General features: G+C 46.3%; 1 protein-coding gene across 1 annotated transcript in view; it reads right to left on the bottom strand.

The window, feature by feature from the left end:
• Positions 1-13,518, bottom strand: part of LOC106596600 (piezo-type mechanosensitive ion channel component 2) — a 138,152-nt gene that overhangs the window by 74,393 nt on the left and 50,241 nt on the right. The window contains exons 24-29 of the mRNA XM_082973020.1: positions 7,709-7,952; positions 7,135-7,227; positions 5,972-6,117; positions 3,823-3,912; positions 1,551-1,671; positions 328-388 (exon numbers count right to left, since the gene is read on the bottom strand). Of these exons, the coding sequence (XP_082829146.1) occupies positions 328-388; positions 1,551-1,671; positions 3,823-3,912; positions 5,972-6,117; positions 7,135-7,227; positions 7,709-7,952 (755 nt within the window). The remainder of the gene's footprint in view (positions 1-327; positions 389-1,550; positions 1,672-3,822; positions 3,913-5,971; positions 6,118-7,134; positions 7,228-7,708; positions 7,953-13,518) is intronic.

The raw sequence follows: 13,518 nt of genomic DNA, 5'->3' as shown, positions 1-13,518 counted from the left end.
TTGAGGCATATTGTAGTATTGTCTTATTTCATTTAAGGAAATCAGAACAGTATCCTGTCTGACAATTTCTGATGTTTTGGGGTTCATCAATCAATCAATTAACCAACCAATCAATCAACCAACCAACCAATAAACAAATAGATCAATCAACCAATCAACCAATCAAACAAGGGGCCTTAAATAGAGTCAGAAAAGGACTGAGGTCATGACGTAATGTTTTCAGGTCGTCTGGAGCCCAGGTGCAGTATGGAAATCCTCTGTGAGTTCTGGTCAAGGACACAATAGCCAATCAGAGCGGAGAAGAAAAAAAAGGAGTGGTCAACCTACTGGAGGCGTGGTCAACCCAAGGCCGCCACCACTGTTTTTTTTTTGGTCTTAGATTGTTCTTGTTTTTGTTCCTTCTCTCTCGCTCTGCTCCTAAAATACAAATAGTTTCACAGGTAGATCAATGCTTCATTCAGAGCTCGTGCAAATTAAACAACTCTTTTTTTTTTTTATATATATAAATATGTTTAAAAAAAAACTCTAACAATAAAAAAAACATAAGCACCGGTACCACAACATTGTTTACAGTGATTATATCATATAATGATCGTGAGTCATCATCCTCATCATAAATTCTCACCCTTCTGTTCCTGTGGATGGATGGGGTTCTCTCTGTCTCCTGACTCCTGTGGATGGATGGGGTTCTCTCTGTCTCCTGACTCCTGTGGATGGATGGGGTTCTCTCTGTCTCCAGATTCCTGTGGATGGATGGGGTTCTCTCTGTCTCCTGATTCCTGTGGATGGATGGGGTTCTCTCTGTCTCCTGATTCCTGTGGATGGATGGGGTTCTCTCTGTCTGACTCCTGTGGATGGATGGGGTTCTCTCTGTCTGACTCCTGTGGATGGATGGGGTTCTCTCTGTCTGGCTCCTGTGGATGGATGGGGTTCTCTCTGTCTCCTGATTCCTGTGGATGGATGGGGTTCTCTCTGTCTGACTCCTGTGGATGGATGGGGTTCTCTCTGTCTGGCTCCTGTGGATGGATGGGGTTCTCTCTGTCTCCTGACTCCTGTGGATGGATGGGGTTCTCTCTGTCTGACTCCTGTGGATGGATGGGGTTCTCTCTGTCTGACTCCTGTGGATGGATGGGGTTCTCTCTGTCTCCAGACTCCTGTGGATGGATGGGGTTCTCTCTGTCTCCAGATTCCTGTGGATGGATGGGGTTCTCTCTGTCTGACTCCTGTGGATGGATGGGGTTCTCTCTGTCTCCTGATTCCTGTGGATGGATGGGGTTCTCTCTGTCTCCAGATTCCTGTGGATGGATGGGGTTCTCTCTGTCTCCTGACTCCTGTGGATGGATGGGGTTCTCTCTGTCTGGCTCCTGTGGATGGATGGGGTTCTCTCTGTCTGGCTCCTGTGGATGGATGGGGTTCTCTCTGTCTGACTCCTGTGGATGGATGGGGTTCTCTCTGTCTCCAGACTCCTGTGGATGGATGGGGTTCTCTCTGTCTCCTGATTCCTGTGGATGGATGGGGTTCTCTCTGTCTCCTGACTCCTGTGGATGGATGGGGTTCTCTCTGTCTCCTGACTCCTGTGGATGGATGGGGTTCTCTCTGTCTCCTGACTCCTGGCTCAACATCTTCTTCCCTCTCTTAAACTTCTCCTGGCGCTGCTTTATACGGTCCATCCTGAGAAAGAGAGAGAGAGAGAGGGGGGAGATAGAGAGGGGGCGTGGGGTATGGGGGGAGATAAAGAGAGAGGGGGGATGGGGTGGAGAGAGAGGGGAGTGGGGTGTAGAGAGAGAGGGGGGAGAGAGAGAGGGGGGTTGAAGAGAGAGGGGGGAGATAGAGAGACGGGGTGGGATGAGAGAGAGAGAAAGAGAGAGAGGGGGAGAGAGAGAGAGAGACAGGTGTGGGGAGAACAGAATTGTGACAGAGTTGTGACAGGGTTGTGACACAATAGGGGGGGATGACCATGGGGGTGGGGGGAATGACCATAGGGGGGAACAGCATGAGCCCCGAGTGAAATAAAAACAATACAGAAGTTAATTTAGTACTAATATATATACTATATATACATACTATATATACTAATATACATACTATATATACATACATACTATATACACTAATATACATACATACTATATATACTAATATACATACTATATATACTATATATACTAATATACATACTATATATACACATATGAACCACTACAACAGGGGAAAGACCGTCCATGTGGGAGCAGCAGGTCAGGGAGAGTTCACGGTCACTGCCCGTGTCTGCGTGACGGAAGTGGGGAGAACAGGGCATGGTTTGAGTGGCTTGACCCTGCCTCACACAGGAAGCGGCGCAGGTCCTAATCCAGGCACTTGTCGTCTCCCGTCTGGATTACTGCAACTCCCTGTTGGCGGGGCTCCCTGCCTGTGCCATTAAACCCCTACAACTCATCCAGAACGCCGCAGCCCGTCTGGTGTTCAACCTTCCCAAGTTCTCTCACGTCACCCCGCTCCTCCGCTCTCTCCACTGGCTTCCTGTTGAAGCTCGCATCCGCTACAAGACCATGGTGCTTGCCTACGGAGCTGTGAGGGGAACGGCACCTCCGTACCTTCAGGCTCTGATCAGTCCCTACACCCAACGAAGGGCACTGCGTTCATCCACCTCTGGCCTGCTCGCCCCCCCCTACCTCTGAGGAAGCACAGTTCCCGCTCAGCCCAGTCAAAACTGTTCGCTGCAGCGGAGTCAATCACCACCTTCCGGAGACACCTGAAACCCCACCTCTTTAAGGAATACCTGGGATAGGATAAAGTAATCCTTCTAACCCCCCCCCTAAAAGATTTAGATGCACTATTGTAAAGTGGTTGTTCCACTGGATATCATAAGGTGAATGCACCAATTTGTAAGTCGCTCTGGATAAGAGCGTCTGCTAAATGACTTAAATGTAAATGTAAAAGCTTGAGGTCCCTGATGATCTTCCTTTCCTTCCTGCGACATCTGGTGTTGTATAGGTGTCCTGTAGGGCAGACAGTGTACACCCAATGGTGCGTTCGCCTACACGTATCACCCTCTGAAGAGCCTTGCGGTCAGCCGCGGTAGAGTTTGCTGTACCAGGCTGTGATGCAGCCTGACAGTATGCTCTCGATGGTGCTCCTGTAGAACACTGTGAGGGCCCTCAGGGACAGTGCCTTCGTCACTAAAGGTGTCCGTGTGTTTAGACCATTTCAGCTTCTCTGAGACGTGGATGCCAAGGAATTTTTGAAGTTATTGACCGTGTCCACGGCGGCCCCCGTTGATGAGGATGGGGGGGGGCGTGTCCAGCCTGGTTCCTCCTGATGTACACAATCAGCCTCCTTTGTTTTGCAGATGTTGAGGGAGAGGTTGTTTACCTGGCACCACGCCGACGTTGTCGATGTCGTTAGCTAACTTGTCGATGGAGTTGAAACCGTGTGAGGCCAGTCAGTCGTGGGTATTACAGGGAGTACAGGAGGGGACTGGACCCCCGTGTTGAGAATCAGTGTCGAGGAGGTGATGTTGCCTACCTTCATCACCTGGGGGGGCGCCGTGAGCTTTCTAATGAGCTAATATGGTATTGAAAGCCGAGCTGTAGTCAATGAACAACATCCTCACATATGCATTCATCTGATCCAGGTGGGTGAGGGCAGTGTGAAGCGCAATGGTGATTGCACCGTTCGTGAATCTGTCAGGGCGGTAGGCGAATCGGAGAGGGTCCAGTGTACTTTATATCACGTTGCACCAATCCAACTCTGAAAAGTCTGTGCCTTTTCATGGTTATTGAATCTCTGCAGCGCCGAATGTACAGAAACACCTGGACTTACTGTCTCTTCAGCTGTTCCATAGACTGCTTCTCTTCCTCCAGTTTGGCTCTGACTGCCTTCACTATAGTAGCCTGGAACAATTCAGCCCCTCTGAAACACACAGATACATGATGACATCACAGATACATGATGACATCACAGATACATGATGACATCACAGATACATGATGACATCACAGTACTACAGCGGGGTAAGAACAGATACATGATGACATCACAGTACTACAGCAGGGTAAGAACAGATACATGATGACATCACAGATACATGATGACATCACATATACATGATGATGACATCACAGTACTAGAGCAGGGTAAGAACAGATACATGATGACATCACAGATACATGATGACATCACATATACATGATGACATCACAGTACTACAGCAGAGTAAGAAGAGATACATGATGACATCACAGATACATGATGACATCACAGTACTACAGCAGAGTAAGAACAGATACATGATGACATCACAGATACATGATGACATCATAGTACTACAGCAGAGTAAGAACAGATACATGATGACATCACAGTACTACTGCAGGGTAAGAACAGATACGCGATGACATCACAGTACTACTGCAGGGTAAGAACAGATACGCGATGACATCACAGTACTACAGCAGGGTAAGAACAGATACACGATGACATCACAGATACATGATGACATCACAGATACACGATGACATCACAGTACTACAGCGGGGTAAGAACAGATACATGATGACATCACAGTACTACAGCGGGGTAAGAACAGATACACGATGACATCACAGATACATGATGACATCACAGATACACGATGACATCACAGTACTACAGCGGGGTAAGAACAGATACATGATGACATCACAGTACTACAGCAGGGTAAGAACAGATACATGATGACATCACAGATACATGATGACATCACAGTACTACAGCAGGGTAAGAACAGATACATGATGACATCACAGTACTACAGCGGGGTAAGAACAGATACATGATGACATCACAGATACATGATGACATCACAGTACTACAGCAGGGTAAGAACAGATACATGATGACATCACAGTACTACAGCGGGGTAAGAACAGATACATGATGACATCACAGATACATGATGACATCACAGTACTACAGCGGGGTAAGAACAGATACATGATGACATCACAGATACGCGATGACATCACAGTACTACAGCAGGGTAAGAACAGATACATGATGACATCACAGATACACGATGACATCACAGTACTACAGCAGGGTAAGAACAGATACATGATGACATCACAGATACGCGATGACATCACAGTACTACAGCAGGGTAAGAACAGATACATGATGACATCACAGATACACGATGACATCACAGTACTACAGCAGGGTAAGAACAGATACATGATGACATCACAGTACTACAGCAGGGTAAGAACAGATACATGATGACATCACAGATACACGATGACATCACAGTACTACAGCAGGGTAAGAACAGATACATGATGACATCACAGATACACGATGACATCACAGTACTACAGCGGGGTAAGAACAGATACATGATGACATCACAGTACTACAGCGGGGTAAGAACAGATACATGATGACATCACAGATACACGATGACATCACAGTACTACAGCAGGGTAAGAACAGATACATGATGACATCACAGTACTACAGCAGGGTAAGAACAGATAAATGATGACATCACAGATACACGATGACATCACAGTACTACAGCAGGGTAAGAACAGATACATGATGACATCACAGTACTACAGCAGGGTAAGAACAGATACATGATGACATCACAGTACTACAGCAGGGTAAAAACAAATACATGATGACATCACAGTACTACAGCAGGGTAAGAACAGATACACGATGACATCACAGATACATGATGACATCACAGTACTACAGCGGGGTAAGAACAGATACATGATGACATCACAGTACTACAGCGGGGTAAGAACAGATACACGATGACATCACAGATACATGATGACATCACAGTACTACAGCAGGGTAAGAACAGATACACGATGACATCACAGATACAAAGGGTTAGCTGGTATAATGGAGGTAGTTTGGACACAAAGCTTAGGAAGTATTACCTTCCTGAAGACACACACACACAGTAAGTGTATACCTGGAGGCCAGTATCTGTGAGGCCCTGATGTCAGCCACCACATGTAGGAAGTAGTAACTCATGAAGACTCGTCTCTGCAACAGCAGGAAGGCGAAACAGATACTGTCCCAGATGATCCCAGCCTCGTCGCTGGGCAGATCACACTTCTTACCACCATCCGCAGCTAGAGACAACACGGACAGACAGACACGCAGACAATACACAACCAGCAGACGTATGGAGTAGATGGAGAAGACACATGGAGCAGACAGATGGAGCAGATGGATGGAGCAGACATATGGAGCAGACAGATGTAGAAGATGGATGGAGCAGACATATGGAGCAGACAGATGTAGAAGATGGATGGAGCAGACAGATGGAGCAGACAGATGGAGAACACAGGTGAAGCAGATGGAGCAGACCGATGGAGCAGACAGATGGAGCAGATGGATGGAGCAGACAGATGGAGCAGGCATATGGAGCAGACGGATGGAGCAGATGGATGGAGCAGACAGATGGAGCAGATGGAGAGACAGATGGAGAAGATGGATGGAGAGACAGATGGAGCAGACAGATGGAGCAGATGGATGGAGAGACAGATGGAGCAGATGGAGAAGATGGATGGAGCAGACAGATGGAGCAGATGGAGAAGATGGGTGGAGCAGACAGATGGAGAAGATGGAGAAGACAGATTGAGCAGATAGATGGAGCGGACAGATGGAGAAGATGGAGAAGACAGATGGAGCAGATGGATGGAGCAGACAGATGGAGCAGATGGAGTAGACAGATGGAGCAGATGGAGAAGACAGATGGAGAAGATGAGGAAGATAGATGGAAGATGGATGGAGAAGACATATGGAGAAGACATATGGAGAAGACAGACAGAGCAGACAAATGGAGTAGATGGATGGAGAAGACAGATGGAGAAGATGGATGGAGAAGACAGGTGGAGAAGACAGATGGAGAAGACAGATGGAGCAGACAGATGGAGCAGACAGATGGAGAAGACAGATGGAGCAGACAGATAGTTAGGATGGATGGAGAAGACAGATGGAGAAGACAGATGGAGCAGACAGAAACACCTTTAGTAAGATAATTTCTACATTTCGTCCCGTTCATAAAACATGGTTTCATTGCTTCATGACAGTGAGGGACTTACGGTTGAAGTCTCTGTTAGTGATGACCTTATACTCCTTGATGGTGCAGACCAGACTGAGGAGCTGGATGAGCCAACAGTTGTTGACCATCAGGACATTGATGTAGCCACAGGCCAGGATCTGATCACAACACAGAATTAAATACACAGGCCAGGATCTGATCACGGAGACAAGATATCAGATACCATATCTCACATCCCCTCCCCCCCCTATTCCCTTTAAAGTGCACTACTTCAGATAAATGGAAGCAAAAAGTCTTTATGTCACACTGCCGGACGGAAGGACCTTTTCAGATCACCATCTCAGTAGTATGACATTTCTTATGATATATGTGAAGCATCTATGTAGTGCTTATGAAGACTTTACGAATGCTCTATGAAGCCTTTATGAGTTGTTGTTCGTTTAAAGTGGAATTGTATATCCTACTGTGTATGTGTGTGTGTGTGTGTGTGTGTGTGTGTGTGTGTGCACTTGTCCTACTCACAGAGATGTTCTTCATGGTGTGTGTGTGTGTGTGTGTGTGTGTGTGTGTGTGTGTGCGTGCGTGCGTGCGTGCGTGCGTGCGTGCGTGTGTGTGTGTGTCTGTGTTTGTCCTACTCACAGACAGTATGTTCTTCATGGTGATCACAAACACGTTATAGGCGATCAGGAAGTCCCAGTAGTGGAGGATCTTTTTGATTGGTTTGAGCAGCAGCTCCCCGCCGAACAGCAGGAAGTAGAAACATCCCACTATATAGCCCAAACAGAAGATGCTGATACGGGTGGTGCCGGTGATGAAGATGATGGTGAGGACGAACCAGAACAGGTAGCTAAACATGATGACCTTCAGCATGTCCAGGTAGGACCTGGAGGAGGAGAGAAGGAGAGGAAAGAAGAGAACATGCATGTAGACTTAATCCAAGGTAAACTAGTGGTTAATCCCAGGTAGACTAGTGGTTAATCCCAGGTAGACTAGCGGTTAATCCCAGGTAGACTAGCGGTTAATCCCAGGTAGACTAGCGGTTAATCCCAGGTAGACTAGAGGTTAATCCCAGGTAGACTAGCGGTTAATCCCAGGTAGACTAGCGGTTAATCCCAGGTAGACTAGCGGTTCATCCCAGGTAGACTAGCGGTTAATCCCAGGTAGACTAGAGGTTAATCCCAGGTAGCCTAGCGGTTAATCCCAGGTAGACTAGCGGTTAATCCCAGGTAGCCTAGCGGTTAATCCCAGGTAGACTAGCGGTTAATCCCAGGTAGACTAGAGGTTAATCCCCGGTAGACTAGCGGTTAATCCCAGGTAGACTAGTGGTTAATCCCAGGTAGACTAGCGGTTAATCCCAGGTAGACTAGCGGTTAATCCCAGGTAGACTAGCGGTTAATCCCAGGTAGCCTAGCGGTTAATCCCCGGTAGACTAGCGGTTAATCCCAGGTAGACTAGCGGTTAATCCCAGGTAGACTAGCGGTTAATCCCATGTAGACTAGTGGTTAATCCCAGGTAGACTAGTGGTTAATCCCAGGTAGACTAGTGGTTAATCCCAGGTAGACTAGCGGTTCATCCCAGGTAGACTAGTGGTTAATCCCAGGTAGCCTAGTGGTTAATCCCATGTAGACTAGCGGTTCATCCCATGTAGACTAGCGGTTAATCCCAGGTAGACTAGTGGTTAATCCCAGGTAGACTAGTGGTTAATCCCAGGTAGACTAGCGGTTCATCCCATGTAGACTAGCGGTTAATCCCAGGTAGACTAGTGGTTAATCCCAGGTAGCATAGTGGTTAATCCCATGTAGACTAGCGGTCATCCCATGTAGACTAGCGGTTAATCCCAGGTAGCCTAGCGGTTAATCCCAGGTAGACTAGCGGTTCATCCCAAAGCCAACTAGGTGAATAATCAGACCGTGTGCCCATGTACAGAGGCACTTAACCCTAATCGCTGCTGTAAGTGTCTCTGGATAAGAGAGTCTGTTAAATGACTCATTACTGTAGTGGCTCTGGATCAGAGAGTTTGTTAAATGACTCACTACTGTAGTGGCTCTGGATAAGAGAGTCTGCTAAATGACTCACTACTGTAGTGGCTCTGGATCAGAGAGTCTGCTAAATGACTCACTACTGTAGTGGCTCTGGATCAGAGAGTCTGCTAAATGACTCACTACTGTAGTGGCTCTGGATCAGAGAGTCTGTTAAATGACTCACTACTGTAGTGGCTCTGGATCAGAGAGTCTGCTAAATGACTCACTACTGTAGTGGCTCTGGATAAAAGAGTCTGCTAAATGACTCACTACTGTAGTGGCTCTGGATCAGAGAGTCTGCTAAATGACTCACTACTGTAGTGGCTCTGGATCAGAGAGTCTGCTAAATGACTCACTACTGTAGTGGCTCTGGATAAAAGAGTCTGCTAAATGACTCACTACTGTAGTGGCTCTGGATCAGAGAGTCTGCTAAATGACTCACTACTGTAGTGGCTCTGGATCAGAGAGTCTGCTAAATGACTCTCTACTGTAGTGGTTCTGGATCAGAGAGTCTGCTAAATGACTCTCTACTGTAGTGGCTCTGGATCAGAGAGTCTGTTAAATGACTCAAATAGAAAATGAGAAGGGGAAATAAAGCAACAATGTGGTCTAGGCTTTAGCTCAGGGGGCTAACACAGTCTTGTAGTGCGGGTTCAAACCCAGTTAGTCTGACCACTTTACCTGTATGAGAAAACACCCTGCTGTCTGTCATCATAACAGATACATCATTAAGCCATTGAGCTGCAATAGGAAAAAGCATCATGTTCTGTAATATAATCTGTCATATATCCATCAATCACATCATCTTAACTAGATCAATAATGGCCAGGCTTACAGTAAACGTCTGATGATAGATCAATAATTGCAGCCTACAGTGGATAATATAATATATGGGGTTGACTTGAAACCCGATCCATGTATATCACTACAGGTATCTACTGTATGAGAGAGAGAGAGAAAGAGAGAGAGGGAGGGAGAGAGACAGAGAGATAGGGAGAGAGAGAGCGAGAGAGAGACAGATAGGGAGAGAGATAGGGAGAGAGGGAGAGAGAGAGAGAGAGAGAGATAGAGAGCGAGATAGAGAGATAGGGAGAGAGAGAGCGAGATAGAGAGGGAGCGAGAGAGAGAGCTAGAGAGATAGGGAGAGAGAGAGCGAGATAGAGAGGGAGAGATAGAGATCAAGATAGAGAGGGAGAGAGAGAGTGAGATAGAGAGGGAGAGAGAGAGAGAGATAGAGATAGGGAGAGAGAGAAATAGGGATAGTCCCATCCACCAGACTACCAGGTGGGGGGTATAGAGGAGATGGACCCACTGGTTGCCCTCTAGGTTACAGAGAGCTGGTAGTCCCATCCACCACACTACCAGGTGGGTGGTATAGAGGAGACGGACCCACTGGTTGTCCTCTAGGTTACAGAGAGCTGGTAGTCCCATCCACCACACTACCAGGTGGTATAGAGGAGATGGACCCACTGGTTGTCCTCTAGGTTACAGAGAGCTGGTAGTCCCATCCACCACACTACCAGGTGGTATAGAGGAGATGGACCCACTGGTTGTCCTCTAGGTTACAGAGAGCTGGTAGTCCCATCCACCAAACTACCAGGTGGGTGGTATAGAGGAGATGGACCCACTGGTTGTCCACTAGGTTACAGAGAGCTGGTAGTCCCATCCACCACACTACCAGGTGGTATAGAGGAGATGGACCCACTGGTTGTCCTCTAGGTTACAGAGAGCTGGTAGTCCCATCCACCACACTACCAGGTGGGTGGTATAGAGGAGATGGACCCACTGGTTGTCCTCTAGGTTACAGAGAGCTGGTAGTCCCATCCACCACACTACCAGGTGGTATAGAGGAGACGGACCCACTGGTTGCCCTCTAGGTTACAGAGAGCTGGTAGTCCCATCCACCACACGACCAGGTGGTATAGAGGAGATGGACCCACTGGTTGTCCTCTAGGTTACAGAGAGCTGGTAGTCCCATCCACCACACTACCAGGTGTGAAACAGGGAAGAGACTCAGGGGCTATGCTGATTTGTTATAGAGCAGAACTGTCACGGTTGTCGTAAGAACGGGACCAAGGCGCAGCGGATGTTGAGTTCCACATATTATTTACAAAGTGAAACTTTAAGCAAAAGCAAATAAATCAATAAACAATAAATCAATCAATAAATAAATAAATAAATAAATAAATAAATAAATCAATAAATCAATAAACGAACAACGAAACGTGACTCTAATCGGGAACCAAACCAAAACCCCAACATAGACATTTTAAACTAGAACACCCCCTCGTCACGCCCTGACCTACTACACCGTAGAGAAACAAGGGCTCTCTATGGTCAGGGCGTGACAGTACCCCCCCCCCAAAGGTGCGGACTCCGGCCGCAAAACCTGAAACCAATTGGGAGGGTGACACCCTCAGCACACAGGGGGGACAAACACCTGCCTGGAGGTGACAGCATTCCCTCGCCCCTCTAGCACAACATAACAACAACAACAACAAAAAAACGGGTCACAACTCCTGCAGCTCTGTCGGACGCTGGGTACGTACATAGTCAATGGTAGGCTTTGAAGGGTCTCCTACGGTAGGTTCACCTATAGCTCATCTCTTGGCAGTAGTACTTTAGACTACTTTATCACTGACCTGAACTCAGAGTATCTCAGAGCTTTCACAGTCAGCCCACTGACACCCCTGTCAGATCACAGCAAAATCACAGTCTACACGAACAGAGTTATGATCAATCATGAGGCATCAAAGCCAAAGGAACTGAGTAATATTAAGACATGCTATAGATAGAAGGAAAGTAGTGTGGAAACCTACCAAAAAAAACATTAGACAACAACAAATTCAATCCCTTTTAGAACAACTTCCTGGACAAAACGTTCCACTGTAATAGTAAAGGTGTAAACTCGGCAGTATATTTAACCTCTCAGTTCCCTGTCAAATCTAAACATTTCAAGAAGACAACCTAAGAAAATTAACAACAATGACAAATGGTTTGATGAAGAATGCAAAAACTGAGAAAGAAATAGAGAAACCTGTCTAACCAAAAACATAGAGACCCAGAAAATCTGAGTCTACTCCTTCACTATGGTGAATCACTAAAACAATACAGAAATACACTACGGATAAAGAAGGAACAGCACGTCAGAAATCAGCTCAATGTAATTGAAGAATCCATAGAATCTAACCACTTCTGGGAAAATTGGAAAACATTAAACAAACAACAACACAAATAATTATCTATCCATTTTTATCTATCCACAAAAACACCAAGAATTATCTATCTAAAACGGAGATGTCTGGGTAAACCACTTCTCCAATCTTTTTGGCTCTATAACAAAGAACAAACAGCAAAAACATTGATCAACTACAAATCTTAGAATCAACTATTAAAGACGACCAGAACCCACTGGATTCACCAATTACATTGAATGAACTACAGGACAAAATACAAACCCTCCAACCCAAAAAGGCCTGTGGTGTTGATGGTATCCTAAATGAAATGATAAAATATACAGACCACAAATTCCAATTGGTTATACTAAAACTCTTTAACATCATCCTTAGCTCTGGCATCTTCTCCAATATTTGGAACGAAAGACCAGTGGTGTAAAGTACTTAAGTAAAAATACTTTTAAGTTAACTTGTTTTTTTGGGGGGTATCTGTACTTTACTTTACTATTTATATTTTTGACAACTTTTACTTCCTAAAGAAAATAATGTACTTTTTACTCCATACATTTTCCCTGACACCCAAAAGTACTTGATACATTTTGAATGCTTAGCAGGACCGGAACAAGGTCCAATTCACACACTTATCAAGAGAACATCCCTGGTCATCCCTACTGCCTCTGATCTGGAGGACTCACTAAACAGAGAACATCCCTGGTCATCCCTACTGCCTCTGATCTGGAGGACTCACTAAACAGAGAACATCCCTGGTCATCCCTACTGCCTCTGATCTGGAGGACTCACTAAACACAGAACATCCCTGGTCATCCCTACTGCCTCTGATCTGGAGGACTCACTAAACAGAGAACATCCCTGGTCATCCCTACTACCTCTGATCTGGAGGACTCACTAAACAGAGAACATCCCTGGTCATCCCTACTGCCTCTGATCTGGAGGACTCACTAAACAGAGAACATCCCTGGTCATCCCTACTGCCTCTGATCTGGAGGACTCACTAAACAGAGAACATCCCTGGTCATCCCTACTGCCTCTGATCTGGAGGACTCACTAAACAGAGAACATCCCTGGTCATCCCTACTGCCTCTGATCTGGAGGACTCACTAAACAGAGAACATCCCTGGTCATCCCTACTGCCTCTGATCTGGAGGACTCACTAAACAGAGAACATCCCTGGTCATCCCTACTGCCTCTGATCTGGCGGACTCACTAAACACAAGTGCTTCGTTTGTAAATT

The sequence above is a fragment of the Salmo salar genome, chromosome 03 (genome assembly GCF_965601325.2).
Source record: "Salmo salar chromosome 03, fSalSal1, whole genome shotgun sequence".
Lineage (NCBI taxonomy): Eukaryota > Metazoa > Chordata > Actinopteri > Salmoniformes > Salmonidae > Salmo > Salmo salar.
Note: the sequence above shows the minus strand (reverse complement) of the source record. Positions and strands in the feature narration are given on the sequence as shown.